General features: G+C 36.6%; 1 protein-coding gene across 4 annotated transcripts in view; it reads right to left on the bottom strand.

The window, feature by feature from the left end:
• The window catches only part of SLC10A7 (solute carrier family 10 member 7), a 263,100-nt gene that overhangs the window by 223,743 nt on the left and 16,583 nt on the right, over positions 1-22,774 (bottom strand). For all 4 annotated transcript variants that reach the window (XR_009701044.1, XM_061191620.1, XM_061191621.1 and 1 more), the window contains one exon: positions 21,206-21,281. Coding sequence is in view for 3 of the 4 variants with exons in the window: in XM_061191620.1 (XP_061047603.1) it covers positions 21,206-21,281 (76 nt within the window). In the remaining variant the exon portion in view is untranslated. The remainder of the gene's footprint in view (positions 1-21,205; positions 21,282-22,774) is intronic.

The following is a 22,774-nucleotide window of genomic DNA, read 5'->3' as shown; positions in this document are numbered from 1 at the left end:
ATAAGGATAAAGGCTTAGAGATTTCAATCAAGCATGTGACTTCCTTTTCATTTCTCTTTTTTGATACGTGCACTTCTCAAAATTCCACAAAAGAATACATATCAAAAAAGAAATATACTCACTAAAATTTAAGGTTACTCCAACAAAAGGGTTAATTAGAGAAACAAATTTTCTCAGACTGTTAATAATGGGAATGACACATACTATGTGCCCATAAGTAATTCTCAGGTATCTTTGATCTTCAGCCCCATGCGGTTTCTGTTGCCTACCGTAGCCTGGCCTCTGGGACTCTCTCAGAACCAGACATCTGGCTACTTTGTTGTTTTAGACTAATCTCCTCCCAGGAGAGCTCAAGAAATGACACCAGGCAAGGAGGGTCCTGGCAAGGGAAAAAACATTACAGTATTAGCAGATTTCTTTTTGAGTGGACGAGAGTATCAAAATTGTCTTCAAATTTCTACAGTGGTCTTAGGAGTGCTTCTGTTCTGTGGTTTCACTCCAGCATAATTTAAATAGGATGTATATATTATATCCTTAAGGCCCATCAATCATCTTTAAGAACTCACTGAATGTTAATCATAGAATATTACAATGTGTAGGAGAAAGTTGTGAGGAAAAATACAAATCAGATTAATTCTTCACCCATCTGTTAGGGTTGGGTGATGACTGATAAAACAAAGATTTTAACTGTCAGCTGAAGGGTTACACCAAAACTGTGGGATAATGTCTAAGATTTGCAAATACAGTTGCATGCCTCTTATTACGCCAACTTCCTATCATGTTTCTTCTTTTAACTGGGATTTTTTTTGAAAGAATCTTAGCTGCCAATCTACCAGAAAGGTTTGATTAAAGTATACTTCTGTAATGTGCCTCTGAGGAAAGCAAGAGGGTGCAAGAAGTGATGTAAGCTTAAAAAAAAAACAAAATGCCAAACAATTCAGTCAAGGACAAAATGTTATTTTTGAAATGACAAAGATTATCAATATTTTCCCCCCAAGGCAACAAATAATCATCAACATCTTAATTCCTTTTTAAGGATTATTGTTTAATCCCCCAAGTCTATACATTCCGAGAAAAAAAAAATAATTTACCATTTATTACACAAACAGAATATAAGCCAAGTGGGATAACGGCTTAATCTGTGAACTTCAATATTTTATCCTAAAATCACATTTTACCTATTTGCAATACATTCAGATGATATATGAGATCAAGTGTTATACTACATATGACATTTATGTTCTTATACAGGGTGACAGAAAACTCATGAGACTGGCTAAAATACCTGATGCATTTATCTCATACCTGTCAAAAGAAGTCCTTGTTTTATGTTTTAATTTTTTTATAATATTCAAAACACATAACTATATAAAGACTTCTACCTTGTACTGTACTTCATAAGTTAATGATTCTAATATCCTATTTTATCCTTACACTATCTACTCTGTTAACATCCATTATAATTACCACTAGAGACAAAAATTTTCAGAGGATGAATGTAAGAAATACAATTTAAGCAATAACAATTCATTTATTATCAAGTAAAGCAAAAGAATTGTTAGTGTGGAATAAGCCCCTCACAAAAAGACAAATATTGTCTGATTCCACTTACACGAGGTTTCTAGAGCAGTCTAATGTATACAGACAAAATAAGAAAGTTGGTTGCTGAGGGCTGGGGGGAGGGAGAAATGGGGAGCTATTGTTTAATGGGGGTGGAGTTTTATTTCGGGAAGATGAAAAAGTTCTGGGTGGTAATGATTACACAGCAATGTAATTAATGCCAATGAACTGTATACTTAAAAATAATTAAAAAGGTAAATTTTATGTTATGTATGTATATTTTACAACAATTTTTAAAAGAATTATGTTAGATATATAATAATATGAAAACTCCAAGATAATGAAAATTTGGAGGTCTTTTATTTTGAATGTCTTTCCTTGACCAAAGATGCATAAATGAGAAGCATCCGCAATCACGTTTTAATTTATATACTCTTATCACCATCACTCAAGAACTGAAAAAACAAAACAAAACAAAAGCCCCAAATCAGTTCCAGAGCACATTAGCAGAATGGATTCCAAAAAACGTTTTTCCAAAATTTCCCCTAGATGCCTAGAGTTTGGGACCTCACGTTAGGAATACTGCTGCTAAGTAACAAAACTATTTCTCAATATTAATCTGCATTTCCAGAATCAAAAGAGGTAGAAAATTCAAGACAACCAATGAGATTTTTTTACAATACTGTGAACTATTAAGATATAATGGACCCAGGAATTAATCTGGCTCTCCAAGTGCCTTCCAAATATCATATTATTTTAAATTATATTCAGTGTAGTTCCAGTGCTAAGCTTACTTTATTCTATTCTATCATTTGAAAATTATACAAATATATTTTATATTAATTGTGATTAAGTTTAATTACATACACACACTAAAAAAGAAACTCCAAATAACAGTAGCTTATACAAGAGAGAAATTCACTTCTCTTTCACGTGAAGGAAGTCCAGAGGTAGGCAATCCAGGGCTGGAATGGCAGCTCCACAGACAAAAGGACCCAGAATCCTATTCTGGCTGCTCTGCTATCATTAGCAGGTCAAATCATTAGCATGGCCGAAGATTTCTCCTCAAGCTCTAGTCATCAAGTCAACATTCCAGTAAGCAGAGAGGAAGGAAAAATGAAGGCTGTACCACCTACTTTTAAAGAGATGTCTTGGATGTTGATATACAATATTTTCACTTACATTTCACTGGCCAGAATTTAGTTACGTGGCCACTAGAACACCAGGAAGTCTAGTAAATACAGTATTTAGGTGGCAGTGTGCCCACCTGAAAGTTTGGGTTCTGCTCTAAAGATGAAGGGAAAAGGAAATTAGAAAGCAACCAGAGGTGTCTGACACATATATTAACCAGAATATTCACTTAAATACAACTATTATTGTAGGTAAATAAACAAGTCGAAACAAAGGGAAAACAAATTCATTAACTATTACTGGTATCTGACTAGTATAATTCATATAAAAGAATGAGAATTATCAACAAATCACCATGATGAAAAAAAGAAATTTGAAATTAGTTTTCAGTTTGAGAAAATATCAATAATATCCAATTAAAGAGACAGGGAATCAATTCATTTCCTTGCAACACAGTGAATTTCATTTATTTCCTTAAATATGAATAGAGTACTTACTAAATAAATGAATCAGGCAGATTCTCCCAATGAGTTAATATTGTGTGTTGGCTTAGACTGAGTCAATGTAGAGATGAAAACATAACTTTAAGTCTAGATTGAAGACAGTGTTTTTCCATCACCCCACCCCCATCCCTTGCCACTACTGAGGAAAAAAACGTTGGAAAAGAAGCAAAAGAGTGAAAATCAGAATAACCAAACCAATTCCCCTTAAGGCATATCTTCCAGATCAAATGGAGAATTATTTGTACAGAATCATGGAGGAGGGAGTTTAAGAAGATTATATGATTTGACTCTGACTGGAGATTTTAGAGAGTTCCAGTTATAGCCCAAATTCCTCTCATTTGGCTATTGATCTCCGTGACTTCTGCAACATCCATATAAAGCTGCAATGATTCATTCTGAGAAGGCTTTGGAAGCAGCACTTTAAAGAGTAAGTGGCTGCCAAGGAGAAAGGCCCAAAGGTGCATGACAGTAGCAGCATGACAGTAGCAGCAAGCACAACAGGGTCACACATTCTAAAGGAAGCTTCCTAATATCTTGGTGCTGAGGGCAGAATGATTCAGAGTCCCATGGACCCTGAAAACACCTGCTACACACAGAGCTGGTGTGGAGGGCAATCCCCTGTCCCAGGAGACCTTCAAAGACTATCACTGCCGGAGCAGACTGACAGACCCTAACAGCTTTTGGAAGAATACGTAGGGCCAGGAAAGTCGATACTTTCGTCATTATAAGGCCCGGTTCAGGATTTGGAAACCTGAGTGGATGTCCCACTCTGGGCTGAAAAACAGTTACGCCCAGAGCTTCCAAGAGACCACAGAATGGCAAGATGACCATGAGGGCAGTGACAACAACAAAGGCGCCAGAGGACCATGCAGGAATCTATTGAAGAGTCTAGCTGGGTTAAGACCTAGTTAGTGGAGGAACTAAAATTCACCAGCAAAGTGAGAGAGAAACAGTGATGAAAGAAAAAGAGGAGAAGGACAGGAAAGAGAAAGGGAGAAGCTCAGACGATAGAGGCACAGATTTTTAAAATATAAATATAAAAAATGAATAAACTTTAAAAAATCAAGTAGACTATCAGCATCCTCTCTTCCTAGGCTTATGGGGCAAAAAGAAATATGTGAAGCAACTTAGGCAAGTAAGAGAGATAAATACTAAATGTTTTTTCAGGTATCATGATAAAACTAGTTTTATCAACCAAGGTGAAAAATACCACATTTAACTTCTAACCCCCAAAGTAATAACACAACATTCAATAAGACATTCAATACTCAACTAGAAACTACAGGCCATTCAAATAAGCTGTCAAGAGAGCAATGATTAATTTATGAACAATTAGCTATATCCAATAGACTTTCCAATCAATAAAATTTTTAAAAGCCAGTCATCTATAGCAATAACGTAATTATATAATGTTTTGTAATTTGCAAAGCATGTACACAGTATGTTAATTTAATCATTTAACAAGCTAACACTAAACAATGTGTATCTATTGCTGGGAGATATTTTATATAACTTAATCTATGGTGTGGATTTAGGGGGGAAAGTGGGTATGTACTTATAGAGTTTCTAACACTGAAATTAATTTTTTCTATTTAAATAGCCTTTAAAGAAAAAGCATGTACATGGTATCTTACAGTTTCAGATACTGGAATAACATTTGCTAGAAAGGGATATATTTGCTGCTGTGTTTCTGGGTGGAACTGGCTTCCTGGTGGTAGAGTTTGGGTCTGTGGTACCAAAACAAATTCAAGACAAAAGGCCTCTCATGTTTGAGGCGCAGAAGGAAACCTCAACTTTGCTTTTCACCTTTTCATCCTGCAGGGAATGGAAGTTGCTGAGATATACGTGAAGAATCTCCCTGTGATTAGGGCAGTGGTGAGTTTTTCTTTTAACTCTGCAACTGCCATGAAGCAGGGCACACAGGCTTGGCCTCCCTGTGCCACTGACCTACCCACACCACCCAAGCGTTTGGTTATTCCATTCAGATTTGGTACCTATGTGGCACAGCAAAGCAGTAATTCTGCCACTAACTCACTAAGTATAAAGGAAGCAACATTTGCAGTCAAACTGTCAGCCACAATGCAATTGCTTCCTTGGTCAGTCTGCACTCCAGCTCTCACATGCAGGTCAGGTATGTTGCATTGATCAGGCCACTGGGACAGGATTTGTGAGCGGCACCCCTTCCATCAGACCCATCCATTCTCTTGGATCTTCCAACCAGTGTATTATCTTAACCCTAAGGGGGAGGCCTTTCAAAAAGATACCCTAAGCACTAGGAGAGAATTTGAAAGCCTATCACTTCCAAGAACCAACTTGCCAACCAGGACCTGTGGGCCCAGCTCAAGCTCTAGGGACCTCCCCTGCCCCCTCCTGACTTACCCCACTAGCTCACTCACACGCACCTGTTGTTAGCGCTCCCGGTTTTCCCCATTTCATTACCGAACTCTGTGAAAGCACACGACATTGCATTCTCTTTGTACTCCACCTCCCCACGCCTCAAAATACTAGCTCGGTGCTCTGTAAATTGCAAATGCCCGCTAATTTGTTTTAATTTAATTGTACACTGACATTCATCTCTCGGAAAAATTTCAAGCCATCCACCTTTAATGAGGAGCCAACACAAGATCTAGGTGTTCCTTCTTATGTGACTGATTTCTAGAGTTTTGTTGGTTTTGCTGAAGATATTGCTTAATTGGATGAAGGGGTCCTGGAGAAGGAGTCTATACTTCCCAGCTGTGTGACTTTAGTCAACTCACCTCTAAATCCTAATTTGACCAACTACGAAAATCAGGATAACATAATACCAGTCCTATCTACTTCATATAACTGCTGGGAGGTTAGAAAAGAAAATACAGGTAAAAGCATTTCATAAGATATGCAAAATAAATATATTTTTCACAATAGGAGATGATCTAAAGAAGTACTGTCATATGTTTTAATTCTATATACAGTTGACCCTTGAACAACAAGGGTTTGAACTGCCCATGTCCATGTATATGCAGATTTTTTTCAGTAGTAAATACTACAGTATTTACTGTACTACAGTACTAGACAGTCAGTGGTTGGTTGAATCCGTGGATGTGTATATGGTGTTGAATCCATGGATATGGAGGAACCAAGGGTATGGGGTCTGACTATAAATTACACATGGATTTCAACTGTGAGGAGGGTTGGCACCCCTAACCCCTACGCTGTTCAAGGGTCAACTGTATACTGAAACTTCCATACAGAAATCACTATTTATTTTAAATAAGGGAAAGAAATTTTACCTTATCATTCATGCAAAAAAATATATTTTAAGTATCTACTAATGTCTTTAATGTCAAAATCATTTTTCCCACATGAGATATTTACTAGACTAGTTAATTTAAGAGCATCCAAAATTTAAAAGGGAAGAAAATAGACTAAAAGGTCCCATTCAGCTACTAAAATGTCTGTGTATGTTTTTCATCACTTAATAGGTTTGAAAATGCAAGATCAACCCTATAGAAGTCTTTTATTCCCTTCCAGGCCAGATCAACCATATAAAAGTCTTTCGTTCCCTTCCAAGCACTAGAAATCTTGTATTTCCTTCTAGGCATTATGCCAGCCATTTTGGAGGCTGCCACCATGTAAGCGGCTATGACTGCTGATGCTTAGACAAAGCAGAACAGGTGTGAATAACGGAGAAAAGCAGAAATATTACAAGAGACAGCCAATTATGTATCCTGATTTTTTACAAAAATTTATGATTTTTCTATAAAAGTTTATTTAACATACAACAAAGTAAAACTAGATATCAGATATTACTTTAATAAAACATTTAAATCAAGACACTGATAGGGCTAGATTTAAAGTCCTTCAAGAATATTAATCTATTCAAATATATTTACTGTGGCCCCAATACATGCCAAATGCTGCACCAGACACAGAGGACACAACTGTGAATAAGAAATACACATTTCCTGTCATCTCATGACGACAGTGAGATACATAGGCATTTACAATACTCTGTGCTATACGTGCCTTGATGGGGTAAGTACCACAGAGCCCTGGTAGAAAGACGGGAAAGCTTCCTCAAGGGAGGCTTGCAGTCAAGTGGGAAAGTCAATACCTATACAACTTCTTAAGTTTCTTACCTAACTCCATTTTTTTTTTTTTTTTTTTTTTTTTGCTAACTACTGGCTTTTTGGTCTACTCGTAGATCAACCCTTATTTTTCTTACCTAAGTAGTTCAGGCACTAAGCCATGTGTAGATGGAGAGCTTTTAGTACCATGGGTCCTATCTACCTCCAGTGTTAACTGAGAGTCTAGTATTGAAGGGAAGACTAGGAGCACAGGCATTGGAAGAGGAGCTCCTGGGTTTACATCCTTGCTCTTCCTCTTTTGCGCTACATAACCCTGGGCAAGTTTCTTAATCTCTTTTTGCATCAGTGTTCTCATCTATAAAATGGAGATAATAATAATAATAGTACCTAGCTCAAAAGGTTGTTAAAAGGCTTAAAGGAGTTAATATATAATATAAAGCACTGAGAACAAGGATTGACACATATAGTGAGCTATAAGCGCACTGGGATGTTATTATTTTGATGGCAAGACCTTAACTGTGATTGCAGCTATCTCTTGCTGTGTGGGTCAGCAGCTAAATAAATCCACTTAGGGCAGAGGAATTGCCCACAAAAGTTAAGAATGCTTCCCGGAATTGTGCGTTGTTGCCGTCCTGTGTCATTCCATTGTCCTGCTGTGCCCTTATTTTCTTTTCCAGGTCAGAAATTGGGGAAGCGTAGAAAAACGTTAGCAGTTCTTCACATGTCTAAGAGGCTTTGTAAAACCTGAGGTCAAGCTTCGTCCAAACAATAAAAGGCTCCTTTAATTAAACAAACAAGCTTCTAACTCAATTAACTTCTTTCCTCTTTCTATATTGACAATCAATTTATAATGAATTGGGCCTGAAGTTGTAAAACTTCATCAACCACAGGCAACTTGTTTCTTGAAGTAGGTTCTTTTTTTTACCCTTAGAAGTATTTCAAACACAACTTGAAGATAAAAATTTTTTCAAGAGAGCTACATAATCCTCCAACAAAAATTTCATTTTTTGTTATCCATAAAAAGATAACGATATCAAACCAACAGAATTCATGTCTCTCTTTATAAACTACTTTAGCATGGTAGATCCTGTTTTAATTTTAATGCCAGCTTCCATTTTTCATATGAAAATGTGACTATCTCACGTTTAACAGCAAGTGTGCAAGCACACAGCAGAATAATTGGTAATTAAAACTATCTGGGAACTGGAAACATCAAACGTTGGAGGAACTAAAAGAATAACGCATGTCAGCAACTCCATTGCATAAATGCAATGAGTGTCTACGATAGCTTATTTTGACAAGGACTTAAACTCAAACAAGAATTAAGGCATATCAGTCCCTGCTGTCCTTGATAAGGAGGGCCACAAAAGTTGAAAAGCATTTTTCATAGGCTAACTCATCATGCACTTTAAAAAAAGATTAGTATGTATAAATATATAAATACACTTTACCTCATATAGTTAGTTTCTGAGACTGGTTTTCAGAATTAAAGTAACATGATCTCCCTATTTGAAAAACTATACCGTTCTCAAACATGAACTTAATGTAATTGTAATAAGACTGGAAGTTTGTAATAACACTGTCTCTGAGTCCAGATGTAAAGGACTGCTTAATAAGAAACACTATGGAGCATAAACTCTGAAAACTTCCCATAAATAAGCACTCTTAATGGGATCTAAAATGTACGTGCATCAATGAGAAAATATGTCTAATCTAGATAGAACATTGTTCAATTCTATCCCACTTTATTCTGGCACAGTAAATCCAAAAAGATATTTGAAGGAGAGATTGAGAACATATACTTATGAAAATTACTGCAATGTAAGTGACCTCACATTGTTCTGAACAACTCTGCTGGGACCATTGCATGACTAAGAGTCATACAAAGCTAGAGTCATTCTCTAGCTTCCCCAATCCTTTGCCATTTTTATTATGGATACTCTTGTACTGCATTAAAGGGATACAAAGAAAAGCAGTTCCTGCCAAGAAAAGTCAAAAATTGATTAAAGAGCCAAATACATGCAAAAGTATCTGATTAAGTGTACAAAAACAGTCTCTCCTGTGGAAGGAAAAAAAAGATTAATATTTCTGCCTGGGCATCTGCAAGGCTTCTTAAGAAGGAAATGATTATTTGAGCTGGGTCTTTGACTGATGGGCAGGACTTCCACTGGAAGTGGAAGATACTGGAAGATGAGGAGGTCTCTATTATAGGGGCAGACTGGTCAAGTGAACTGATCACAAGCGGCAGAAGACCTTCTCAGAAACACAAAGTTCTCACACTGGTCTGAGGGCCAACACCAAAGGAACTGTCTGCAAGTAATAGGAGGCCAGGAATCTCCTTGAGAATAGACCAAAGGCCAGAAAATCTGTCCAGAGGATCAGAGGAGCTGACTCAGGAGGAAATACAGGTGGCGCGTTTCCACTACAGTTTAGGGTTGTGTTTTTCAAACTGTAGTTCCCAAAACCAATTAGTAAATTGGCATTTATTTTACAAAATGAAAGAAAGTGAAGTAAAAGGAAGGGAAGGAAAGGAGAAAGGTGGAGGAGGAGGGGGAAGGGAAGAAGACAGGAGAGGAGAGGAGAGAGTGAATGACACATAGAGTAACTTTTCAGTTTCTAGCTGTGGACTGTGTTTTTTTTTAAAAAATGAAACTCACTCATTTAAAGGGCCCTTCAGGTCTAATATCTTGGCACTTGATTAGAATGCAGCTCAGTCTCACTCAATATATTCAGACCATTAGTTTGGGTCTAAGTGTTCTTGGTCATGAATAATTGACTTAAAAAATCTTACTGCACTAAGCAAGATGTTCTCATTAGATACTTAGAAGACACAGTCTGATGTCTTCATAAAGCAAGTAAAGTTTAAAAGAGTCATTTCCAAAGTTCATAGCAATGCAGTAAAGATTATGCTTGTTTCCTTTAGACTGACAGATGCTAAGCATCTTCATATGAAAGATACATGGATAATGTAATTCTCTGTTATGAAGTGGATAATCTCATAGGGAGAATAAATTGAGAAAGCATAAAGATCTACAATTAACACAATAAAGTAGATCATATTTCACCAAGAAGTAAATAGCTTAAAATGACAGATTACCTCCTCTCATTTATATAAGTCCTTATATGTTTTTTCCCAAAGTATATTCATCTAAAACAACCCTGCCTACATACAACTGATTAAAAAGCTGAAAAAGAGAATACCCAAGATCACAGAGCTAGTTAGCGATGGGGCCAAGAGAGGAAACTAAGTCTTCTCAGATTTAATTTATTAGTATTATCGTAATTCCATGGTTTAACAAATTATTGAGAATAAGTCTCCTTTTTCAATAGTAACAACTTTATAAACACATACAAATATATATGTAACTGGCATGTAGTCAATGCACAGATAAGCCAAAGAACCTAAAAAAGGTACTTGCCCAGAATTTGGAAATGAAGGTATAAATAATCAAATTCTCTATAATGAGATACAACAAATGTGAACATTAATCAAATAAGATTAACTAAGAAAAAAGTTATGAGTGCGTTGTTGTTTAGACTAGTGTTTCCTCAAAATCACTAATGGACCCAGGGTACCTCCCTAAAAAAGGAAGTTTGATTATTAAAATGTAACTAATACAAATAAACCAAATTATTGAAAAATGTTTTATGTTAGTCATAATATATGCAGACAATCTGACATTGAAAAAGAATTAGATAACAAATGTCCAATGTTTATGAAGAATTGTTCAAAGGACACATGGTACCTGATTGTTTCTGTGGTCTGTTTGTTTGTTAGTTACAATGGAACCCGGGGTGGTTTTCCAGGCATTACAGTTTAGAGGAAACATCCTGCAGGTCTGTTCAGTCCTCTTTATCTGGTTCTAAATTCCCAAAGCAAACTTTCCATAAGTAACTTGACTTCCCATGCCCTTTAGTTCCCAGAGGGGGCAATCTCGGATATCTGACATGAATATTCCATGTCATGGTAAGAAATATTTATACAAAAATGTTGAGGATCTATAATACAAACTAATAAACTGGGATTACCCAGTTTGTTAAATTTATTTAGACACCTGCCATCTTGTAAATTTATTTAAACCCCAACCTTCTTATATTGCAATTTACTGTTTATGTTTTATATCACTTACTCAACTGAAAATTCTATGAAGGTACGATATATAGGAAGCTATAGTAAGTACTCAACATATATTTTTGAATGAATGAATGGAGTAAATGAATAGACTTAGATCAAACTTTGAGGAAGCAATGATAATGACTCAGAAAACTAGGTGATTTCATCAGTGACAAACCTCTACAATGAGGATAACGCTGATGCTTGCTTGATACGTGTCCTCACAATTTATAAGTACTTCTGCATATGATTTCATGAGATCCTTGTAAGCAATTCTATGAAATAAGGATGCAAACACTATTGATCCTCAGATGAGAAAACCAAGGCTCAGAGAGGTCCAGGGCTTACCTGGTGACCACTCAGACCACTAGGTGAGTAACGGCAAAAGCAGGAATCAAACACCTGCTTTGATTTCCCGGCAAGTGCATCCTTTGCTAAAAGGTCAGGTGGCCTAGCAGCTCAGGTGTGATGCTGCACCCAGCATGTTAAGCTGGTGTTGTTTAAATACTTCTCACCCAAGATCAGGACTGGTCCTTATGTCTGAGGCAGAGTTGGACCCAAAGGTGGGGGTCAAATGACTTCAGCTATAGAAAGAAGGGCTCGGAAACAGGAATCTGGCGATGCTGAACAAGGTGTTTCAAGATCAAGTCCCTGGAAGACGCTCCCATTCAGATGGGAAAGGACCCAGGTAAGAAGAAAAGGAGTGATGAGAAACATAGGAAGAGAATTAGGAGAGAAGAGGGTCAGAGAAGCAAAAGGAAGTTGGAAGCAAGTAGGTGTGGTGTCACAGGTTGAAGTCAGGTCATGAAGGATGAGAAATGGACACTGGATTTGGTGAACAGACATCACTGCCAACCACTGAGAGGACCCATTTGGTTGGAGTGGTAGAAATGGAAGACAATTTGAGAGGCTTTAAGGGGTTAAATGAGAGAATTCTAAGTTACACACAAAAATCTTGGGAAGTCTAGGTATGTTTCAAGCCAGTTTTATAGCAGCTTCAAACAAACCCAGTCAACTCTTTTGAGGGCTCCTAAGAATGCTAACCCAATACAGACAATGAGACTAAAGTTAAAAGGTAGAAATGGAAGACTAGTAGGGACATGGAATTTCTGGCTGCTATTACTTCTGTTCTTTCATCTGTCAAAGAGGAAAAACTGTTACCATTTCTCTGAGAGCACAGGAGGCTGGAGGGTAGAAAGTACACACAGGCCAGCTTGCAAGAGGGCTCAACACTGACAGCCTTTTTCAGGCTTGTACAAGATTGCTCCAGGAGGCCAGTAAACTCCCACTGCAAGCAAAAGCAGTGACCAAGCCCATTTAACAGGAGAGAAAGGCAAGGCACACAAAAGCCCAGTGATGGCTGAAGCTGAGACAGTGACTGACAGATCAGATTTCCTTCTCACTTCAAGTCCTCTCTCTGCTGATCAAATCTACTCTAAATGCCTTTATAAATGTTTCAGTGAACCTTATCTTCATGCAGTGGATTAGCAAGATCAACTCCCCACTGATAATGCAAAATAACCCTGAAGTGTTTCATGCCTTGCTGATCAGCCAGAAATTGAACTTTCCATCTCCATTTGGACTGTGATGATCTTGATCTTTCACCTCCAGCAAAAATCTTCTCATAGCTATAATTTTAAAGTTCGTAATGAATGCTTCATTTGCTTTCCAAGCAGATAGAACACCTTTTTTAAATACACTCAGACTGCCATGACCTTCGTCAATGACTTAAAGAGTTCATCACATGTAATAATTTTCTTGGCTCGGGAGACATTCTTAAGTTTTCTTGGAAGAGATTTGGGCAATAACTCCATCGATGAAATTAAGCACACGTGCGCACATACACACACACACATTTTCAACTTGTCACCTTTCTACCATACCTGAAATCAAAACTTTTCCTTAAAATGTACTTGGAATTCTGCATGACTACCAAAATGTTCTAAAATCCTTCAGCCTGTTAACTAAAACACAATAAAAACGTCAGCTAAATCTGTTTACACTAAAAGCAGCACACCATCTTAACTCTAGACTAAGCAAGAGGACAGCTTAATGCCTACAGGAAGCAACCATAGTCCACAACCCCAAATGGAACTTCTGGCTGCCCTACACAGCTGAATGAGACTGAGCTCACTTGGGGTACATTTTGGTTTTTTTCTACACTAAGAAAGAAAAACAATGATTTTAATGATATGGGCCAATGTAAAGCCATTCTACTCTGTTTTGCCTACATTTGTGAGGTTTTTAATGTGAAATAGAGGTTTTGAATAGTGTAACATGACACTGAATGTACTGAATGTAGGCTTCTTGAAGGCAGGCCCCAGATCTTACTCTCCTTTTTTATTCCCTATGGTAAAAGGCAGTGGCTACATAAAGTGGGTGCTAAACTACTGTTGACTAGCACATTCTATTTCTAAAGCTGTATGGTGGGCACAGTGGTGTTTATTATTATGCTTTTAACTGGATATTATGTGTGTTTTTTGTAGATATGATATTTCATAATTTTAAAAAAGAGGGAGAATCCTGAGGCCCATCCACTACACATTCTAACTGAATAGGTCTAAAGTGGAGATAAGGGATTTTTTTTTTTTCTAACCACCCCAGATAACGCAGATGTGGGCGATCTATAGAATTCACTTTGAGAAAAAATAAATAAATAAACAGACCAACATAAATAACATGCCTGTTATCAGTACACTGGTATTAGTGGTGAAGGTGTTTTACTTTCCTGGTTCAAATTATCAGGCTCAGACTTAAACACAGAGAACATAGTATTTAGCATAAAATATTACTCTCAGATATGCCTGGGAATTCCTTCCTAACTTGCTCTGATTTTCCTCTATTATAATTCTTAATGCTTTTGTTTTCCTTTTCTTTTTTCCTTCAGATATTTGAAGGTAGAAATCCTTAATTACATTTCTCTCCTACTTGGTTTATTGCCCAGACTCACAAAATTTTACAAAGTTATACAGCTTTGCAACTTTACTTGGGAATTAAGACCTCATATTTACTTCATATTTTGAGGAAGGGCTTTTAGCTGAATCCTTCCCTATCTCAGTTTGCAAAAAAAGAAATAGAGGTAAAAGGAGATAGTGCATCTTTTCCCAAACCCTACCTCTCTTGCTTTTTCATTAAACAACAGTATAAGTGTCAAATGAAATAAAAATACCTCTATAACAACAACACAAAAACCACATGATACCTTCCCTCCAAACTTAGGGAAATAATTTTCCAGTTTTTTTTTTTTTTTTAAAGAAACGCCTTTTATAAAAGAAATCCCTGTGGTAGTTACTATAAGGCAGAAGTTACTTGAATTTAAGTACAATGATTTTCTTAGCAAATCCCATAAAGTTTAAAACCTATGTAAGGCTTTTGGGAAAAAAATCATGTCTTTTACCACCTAACTTTACATTTGGAACAGAACTGTATACAGTTTTAAACAAAAAATATGTGTTTATACTATGTCTCCCATGTTAGAATAAAAAACATTTTGACCTATCTTCTTTTTTATACTTGGCAATGTAATTAGGACACACACACACACACACACACTACCACTATCACCACCAATCAGACCATGTCAACATCACACACTACAATCCTGCAGGTTTGAAAAATTGCATTTAAAACACTGGAATGAATAAATAACAATCACAAAAAAGAACCTAACCAAGTTTCCAATACTTAATTGAAAGTAGTTTAAAATTTAAAAGCCACGAAATAAGACTGCCAGTCAGCTATACCCTTAAACAGTCTCACTTTAATACCTAAAGGATATGCTGGCATTCCAGCAGTACATGCATTGCTATGCACACACATTGAGTTCCCTCTGCTGCTAAAAATGATTATAAATTTTAATTGGCTCACTGAAACAAAAACAATCTAAGTTATAAAAACAGAAATTGTTTTTTAACTTTAACAAGAAGTAAAAAGGCTATTCTCACCAAAGTACAAGACGTGAGTTTAAGGGATGCAATAACTTTCAATCCATGACAAAAACCTTTCAGTAACAGTTTTATGGAAAAAAGCATTTACAATGAGAGGTATATAAGTAACAGAAAAAAAAAAAAATTCCTTCTAAGTTATACAACAACTTTACAAAATAAAATGAAGAGAATCATTTCAAATGACACTATTGTATCTGCATACGTCCCCAAAATCATTAAATACAAATATGCTACACAGTCGCACATTTTAACACACGAGAGCATATGCTAAACATGTGTACAGGTATTAAAAGATGTATATATAAGTATTTGAGAGCATAAACTCAAGGTCAATAAGTTTAATAACACAAAATCTGGAAAGAAAAAAGTTTTCTTACATGTATAAACACTGCAAAGAATGGTCAGCTGGAAAGAACAGTGTAACATGGAAATGTGCCCCAGTAATTTCCCCCCATGCTAAAAACCATGTGGGTACATAGCCGCTGTATGTGAGACAGAGCAGCCAATCATGGTGAAGTAGAATCAAAACCTTCACCTAATGGCACCTGACACTGCACTCAGCTTTTGGATCTTTTCATTTACATGCACCAAAAAATTCATTTTCTATCCTTAGATTAGATTTTTCCAATATATGATACAAAAGATTAATATTCCCTTACATTTATTTCAACAAAAGCCTATATTCGGTTACCTTATAACAGTATTTTAGAAAACCATGAAACTTAAAATTATCTAATATTTTTACCTACAGATCATTTTCTTCCATAATCTGACATAAATATAAAATAGTCTATTCACTGCACATCGGAAGACATGACCAAAATGGACTTTGAAAGCTTCATTTCTGAAGCTCAATGTTCAATATTTACGAAAAATTGTGTCTTATTCCCCAGGACTTCAAAAATGCTTGACAGGGCTTCCCTGGTGGCACAGTGGTTAAGAATCCGCCTGCCAATGCAGGGACACGGGTTCGAGCCCTAGTGCGGGAAGATCCCACATGCTGCGGAGCAACTAAGCCCGTGTGCCACAACTACTGAGCCTGTGCTCTAGAGCCTGTGAGCCACAACTACTGAGCCCGCATGCCTAGAGCCTGTGCTCCGCAGCAAGAGAAGCCACTGCAATGAGAAGCCTGTGCACCACAACAAAGAGTAGCCCCCACTCGCCGCAACTAAAGAAAGCCTGCATGCAGCAACGAAGACCCAACGCAGCCAAAAATAAAAATAAATAAATAAAATTTTTTAAAAAATGACAATCATGAAGCTGCACAATATAAACATTTAAAGAACTAGACCAATGATGCTAGAAAACGAAGGAGATGTTCATAAATTCAACATTATTAACATGCAACATTAATGTAAATAATTTAAATATCTACTGGGGAATGAACATGTAGATACAATTACAAATGTTATATGTTAATGACAAGAAAATGAGTGAACTTTGAACTTCTGCCAAAAGTCATTTGAGAAAGAAAAGTTTTTTAAGGGAATCACATTAGAAAGAAAGAGATAAATGACACCTTTAAACCAATTACCATTAGTCTCAGATATACCACAGGAGACCCTTTCCTCAAATTCTTTGAAGGCAGTAGAAAGATAATCATAGCAGGTGCTAATCCAAGACTCCAATAACTTCTCTACCTCACTAATTATGTGGCAACTGAAAGAATTACTTGGCATACTGAAATGCTGGTTAAATCCAACTATCTGCCAATTCCATTCCTACACCGAGAAGTTAAATGTGGCTTAGGGAAAACACACATCCATGATGCCTGGCTTCACTTTAAATGCATGGCTTGATTTCAGCTGGGTCCTTGGTGCTGCCTGGCAATGCTACCATCTTCTCCAGTTGACTCACTCTCCCCATCTACATGGCAATTCCGCATATTCTCCTCTCATCTCGAACATTAATAGCACTTACCCCCATCATCACTCTCTGCTGCTGAGAAAAAATGAAAGTCATCAGAAAAAACTCCCAAGTGTACCCCTTCTACCCATCTATGTGGATCTATAGCCAAACACTCTGCCTTCCCTCCTGTTATTATGAATAAATGGTCCAAGCTCCTACCTAAGCTCATACAACCCAATACCATTGTCTCCCACTTGATCAAATAAACTACTCCAGCACTCTCTCTTAAATCCACAGCTTGCTCTCTGCTGTACGATTTTCATCATGATAGAAATACACTGTCCTTTCTGCATTAAAAAAAGTATCTTGACCCCGCATCCCTCTCTAAGCATAGTCCCATTTCTCTATTCCCTTTTATCACAAAGGACCTCATAACAGTGGTCTAGACCTCCTGTCTCTAATTCTTCTCTTCCTGTTTTCCTTGAACCAACTCTACAAGCTTTTGCCACTACGCTCCACCAAAACCACCCTGGTCAAGGTTACCAGTAACCTCCACATACCTTAATTCAATGGTCAATTCTCGGAATTCATCTTACACAACTCATTATCAGCAGAATTTGATACCGCTCATCATACCCTCCTCCTTCAAACCCCTTCTTCACCTGGCTTCCAGGATACCATGCTCTCTTGTTTTTGATTCAGTCTCACTAATTATACTCTCTGTTGCCTTTGCTGGTTATTCCTCATTGTCCTGACCTCTTAATGTTGGCGGGTTCCAGGACTCAGTCCTTGAACCTCTGCTCTTTTCTATCTATGCTCTCTCCCTAAGGAATCTCATCCTCAATCTTGGCTTTAAATACAATTTATTCACTGATGACTCCCTAATTTATGTCTCCAGGTTTAGGCCACTCCCTCAACTCTCAACCCCTGTATCTCTAATTGCTCACTGACATTTTCGTTTGGATATGTAATAGGCATCTTGACACATCAAAAAAATAAGCTCTTGATCTTTACCATATGGCTGACATTACAAGTGTTCATCAACGTCCAGCTCCCCTCCCCTTCAGGGCACAGGAATGACAACCCATGATAAGGCCACATGACTTGTTCTGGCCAATGTAATGTGAGCAGAAGTGCCATATATCATTTCCAGCCTGGACATGAAAAGCCCATTGTGATTCTCCAATCTCTCTCTTTCCCTGCTGTGGCAACTGAAAATGTTTTGTGTTCCATCCAGATGGTGTACTTCAAGACATGGAGCCTCCACCAACCAGGCTTCCTTAGTGATGGCAAAGACCTTCCCACTGACCAACATGGAACAGGTACCATTAGCAAGAAATAAACTTATATGCTTAACAAGCCATTGAGATTTTGGAGTTCTTAGTTATCACAGTATAGCCTTGCCTACCCAGACTAAATACTCCCCAAAAGCGGCTCTCACATAGCAGTCTTTTCCATCTCAGCAAACTCCATCCTTTTAGTTGCTCAGTCAAAAACCTTGAAGTCATTCTTGTCCCCTTTCTTTCTCTCATACCCCACATCCAATTCATCAGCATATCCTGCGCCTTCAAAATACATACAGAATCCAACCACCCTTTACTTTTTCCACTACCATTCTGCTCTTCAAAAGACACTGATAAGAAAATGAAAAGACAAACACAAACTGGGAGAAAACACTTTAAAAGCATATAGATAAAATGAAGGGCTTATATCCAGAATATATAAAACTCTCCAAGCTCATCAATAAGAAAACAAAACACCCAATTTTTTAAAAAACAAAATTTTAATAGACATTTCCCCAAGAAAGACATGGATAGCAAATAAACACATGGAAAGATAAGAATGCTCACCACTATTAGTCACTGGAAAATGCAAATTAAATTAAAACCACAGTGAGATACAGCTACATACATATTAGAATGGCTAAAATTAAAAAGAATGACAATACCAAGTATTGATGAGACGTAGAACACTGCAATTCTCATATATTGCTATTTAAAATGTAAAATGATACAACCGCTTTGGAAAATACTTTGGCAATTTCTAAAAAGTTAAACATACACTGGTGGTAAAAGAAGAGTGTTTATATATTGACAGATATGGTCCACTCCAGAAGCTGTTTATAGATGACTTACATTTATTGGTGATTCTTCCCTTGGCTGAAAGGTGCTAAAACATACACCTATTAGATGATCCAGCCATTCCACTCCTAAGTATTCTCAAGAGAAAGAAAGTATATGTCCACTTAAAGATTTGTACACCAATGTTCATAGCCCAAAAGTGGAAACTGCCCAAATGTCCATCACCAAGTGAATGGATAATCAAATTGTGGCATATCCATACAAAATACTACTATTCAGCAATAAAAAGGACTGAAGTATTGATACACACAATATAGATGAATCTCAAAATAATTATGCTGAGTAAGAGAAGAAAAGGAAAAAAAAAAAGAGTACACACTGTATGATTCCGTTACAGTAAGTCCCCTACATACAAACGAGTTCCATTCCAAGAGCGCATTCATAAGTCCATTTGTTCGTAAGTCCAACAAAATTAGCCTAGGTACCCAACTAACACAATCAGCTATATAGTACTGTACTGTAATAGGTTTATAATACTTTTCACACAAATAGTACATAAAAAACAAACACAAAAAATAAAGAAAACATTTTTAATCTTACACTACAGTACCTTGAAAAGTACAATAGTACAGTACAACAGCTGGCATACAGGGGTTGGCATCGAGTAAACAGGCAAGAAGAGTTACTGACTGGAGGAGGGAGAGGAGGTGGGAGAGGATAGAGCTGTCAGCAATAGGAGACGGAGGGCAAGGTGCAATTTCACTCACGCCTGACATCGATGGAACGCACGTTCGCATCTTTGAAAGTTCGCAACTTGAAGGTTCGTATGTAGGGGACTTACTGTATATAAAACTCTAGAAAATGCAAACATCTATAGTGACAGAAAACAGATCAGAGGTTGCCTGGGGAAGATGACAGGAGGGAGGGATTACACAGCAGTACAAGGAAACTTTTGAGGGTGATGAACACGTTCACTATCTCAATTGTGTTGATGGTTTCCCAAGTATATACATATATCAAAATGTTAAATTGTTTAAATTTGTGCAGTTTATTGTATGTTGATGATACTTCAATAAACTTTTTTATAAAAGGAATATAGCAGGTACTGAATAAAGTGAATAAAGATGAAAACAGATGCAAAGAATGCAAAATCCTAAGAACGAATTGCAGTGGGAACATTTATATCCTCCCTCATTCAATAGTATTCTTTTCTGAATGATAAAATATTAGTGGAAAAGGAGGAATAAGCTACTACAAAGCAGAGTCCCTCAGTATAAAGTCGTAGGGTCTTTCAGCCAAGAAAAACCACCTATAAGTAGCTCCCAAAATGGACAACTGCCATCCCAATATACAAGCACTCTTCTTTGGCCACAGTTTCCTAGTAGTTGAATAATTTCTTTGAACTCATCTTAGAAACCTGGCCTAATTTCTCCTTTTTTATATCATCTTCATTTGCCATTAAACTCATATTGACCCTTTTTCCATGAATTTAGTTTGCTACAAATTTTTTAAGAACTAAGGAATGGCCATAGCAGGTGTCCTCAGTTCTTGAGTCTCGGATGTAAAAGTCCCTTGCCTTGGATTCACTGTCTTCTGTCTCCTCATTTCCCACTGAGGTAGAAAAATCACCATCTCTATTTCATTCACCTCCCTTGCTCTTCTCTTTGAAATCCTAAATTCCACTCATTATTGTCAATTTTAGCATCATCCTAATACATGAATCCACCCAGTTCTTTCATAAGCTGCTATGGTTATGTGTTTTCTGTGACATGACTCCATCATAAAATAGAACAGAATAGAATAGAATAGAATAAAATAAAATAAAATAAAATAAAATAAAATAAAATAAAATAAAATAAAATAAAATAAAATAAAATAAAATAAAATAAAATAAAATATAAAATAAGAGCATAGCACCCACTTATGTTTAAACAAAGTTAGCCTTGTGACTTACCTCGTTTCCACCAACTGCCTTGGTTAAAATCACTGCAGAAGACACAGGGGGAGGCATGCAACCTACTGTCTGCAACCTGAAAAAGAAAAAAATAAGCAACCATAAGTAGGCTTTTGTTTTCAATTATAAATAGTTTTCACTACATTCATTCTAAAATAGCAGAGCTGAGTAAATGAAAATAGGAGAATGTTTACTGATGCACACGCCCTTTTGAGTTTAGACAATTCTATATGAGGCAACGTGGCTTAATAGAAGCTCTCACTCCATTCCACAGACTTGGGTGATTTTATTTTTAAAATTATTTAAGCTCTTATACAATTCAAAAAACAGTCAGGTTATGGTAAGTGTAGTCATTGAAAGATAACCAAAATGGTTAATCATTTCGTAAGTGTATATAGTCAGTTATTTTCAGGTATCTTTTCCTTACATTTTTTATAGGAAGGTTTTTGGCAAAAATAAAACTTTAAAACCTCTTGCAGATTCTTTTCCACATAACAGCAATTCTCAAACTTTCATCTCATAAAAGACATTTTCATGCTGTTGTAGTATCATTATAAAAATAGGCATGACATAATCATATACTTCTTAGATTCAGACCCTATAGTAAATTCTAGTGTCTATTCTAAATTTGGTTTTTATTAAACTATGTGTATACTCCCAAGATCGTGACAAGAATTCTATTCTCTTAGTTTAGAATAGAAAACACATTGCATGACAAGCAAATGAAATTATGAGTAGTAAATCCAAGTATTAAAGATAAAAAACATTCCTCAGCATTCATACAGAATATATACTCTGGGGACAAAGCCCAACTAAAGTGGGAAGTTTATACAAGGAATCAAGGACACAGAGTATCTGACTAATATTTTGAATGTAGGATCACAGGTCATTTTTATTCACTTTTGTATTAATATATTGTCTAATCTTTATGCAATGAATTTATATTGGCTCTGAAGTAAAAAAAATAAAAATAAAAAGTTTTCATTAATTTTTGACTGAAAACTTAAGAAAAAACCTTATAGGGAACTTCCAGTTCAATTCACTTTAACGTGGTCTTCTTTTAAGGTCTGTTTTCCCAAGTGCTGCTGAAGTAGTCTGTCTGATTATGAATTCCCAGTCTCTGAGCCTTCCTTGTGATCATTACCATCAACATCACTAATACTACTGAGATTTTACCGTCTGTAGTAGATACTGTTCTAGACACTTTACTCATTTATTCCTCACAAGTATTTAAGATAAATACTATTATTATTCTCATTTTTCCGAAAACTGAAGTTAAGAAAGGAGTTAAATAATATGACCAAACTCACAAAATCACCTATCTTGGGTTAAACTTTTATTCTGGAATCCAGGGTCAAAGGCTTACCAAGGCCTACCCCTCCAGGCTCTCTGCCTTCTGGCTTCTCTACCACCAATACAAGGAACAGATCCTCTCAGGTATTTTCAATCTAACTTTTTCAATCTTTCCCTCTCATCTGGCCTCTTCCCCTCTATGTACAAAGAAGGAGAGTTCTCCATATCTTAAAAAAAAAATCTCTAAGATATATACTGAATACATATACTTTCTAT

The sequence above is a fragment of the Eubalaena glacialis genome, chromosome 5 (assembly GCF_028564815.1).
Source record: "Eubalaena glacialis isolate mEubGla1 chromosome 5, mEubGla1.1.hap2.+ XY, whole genome shotgun sequence".
NCBI lineage: Eukaryota > Metazoa > Chordata > Mammalia > Artiodactyla > Balaenidae > Eubalaena > Eubalaena glacialis.
Note: the sequence above shows the minus strand (reverse complement) of the source record. Positions and strands in the feature narration are given on the sequence as shown.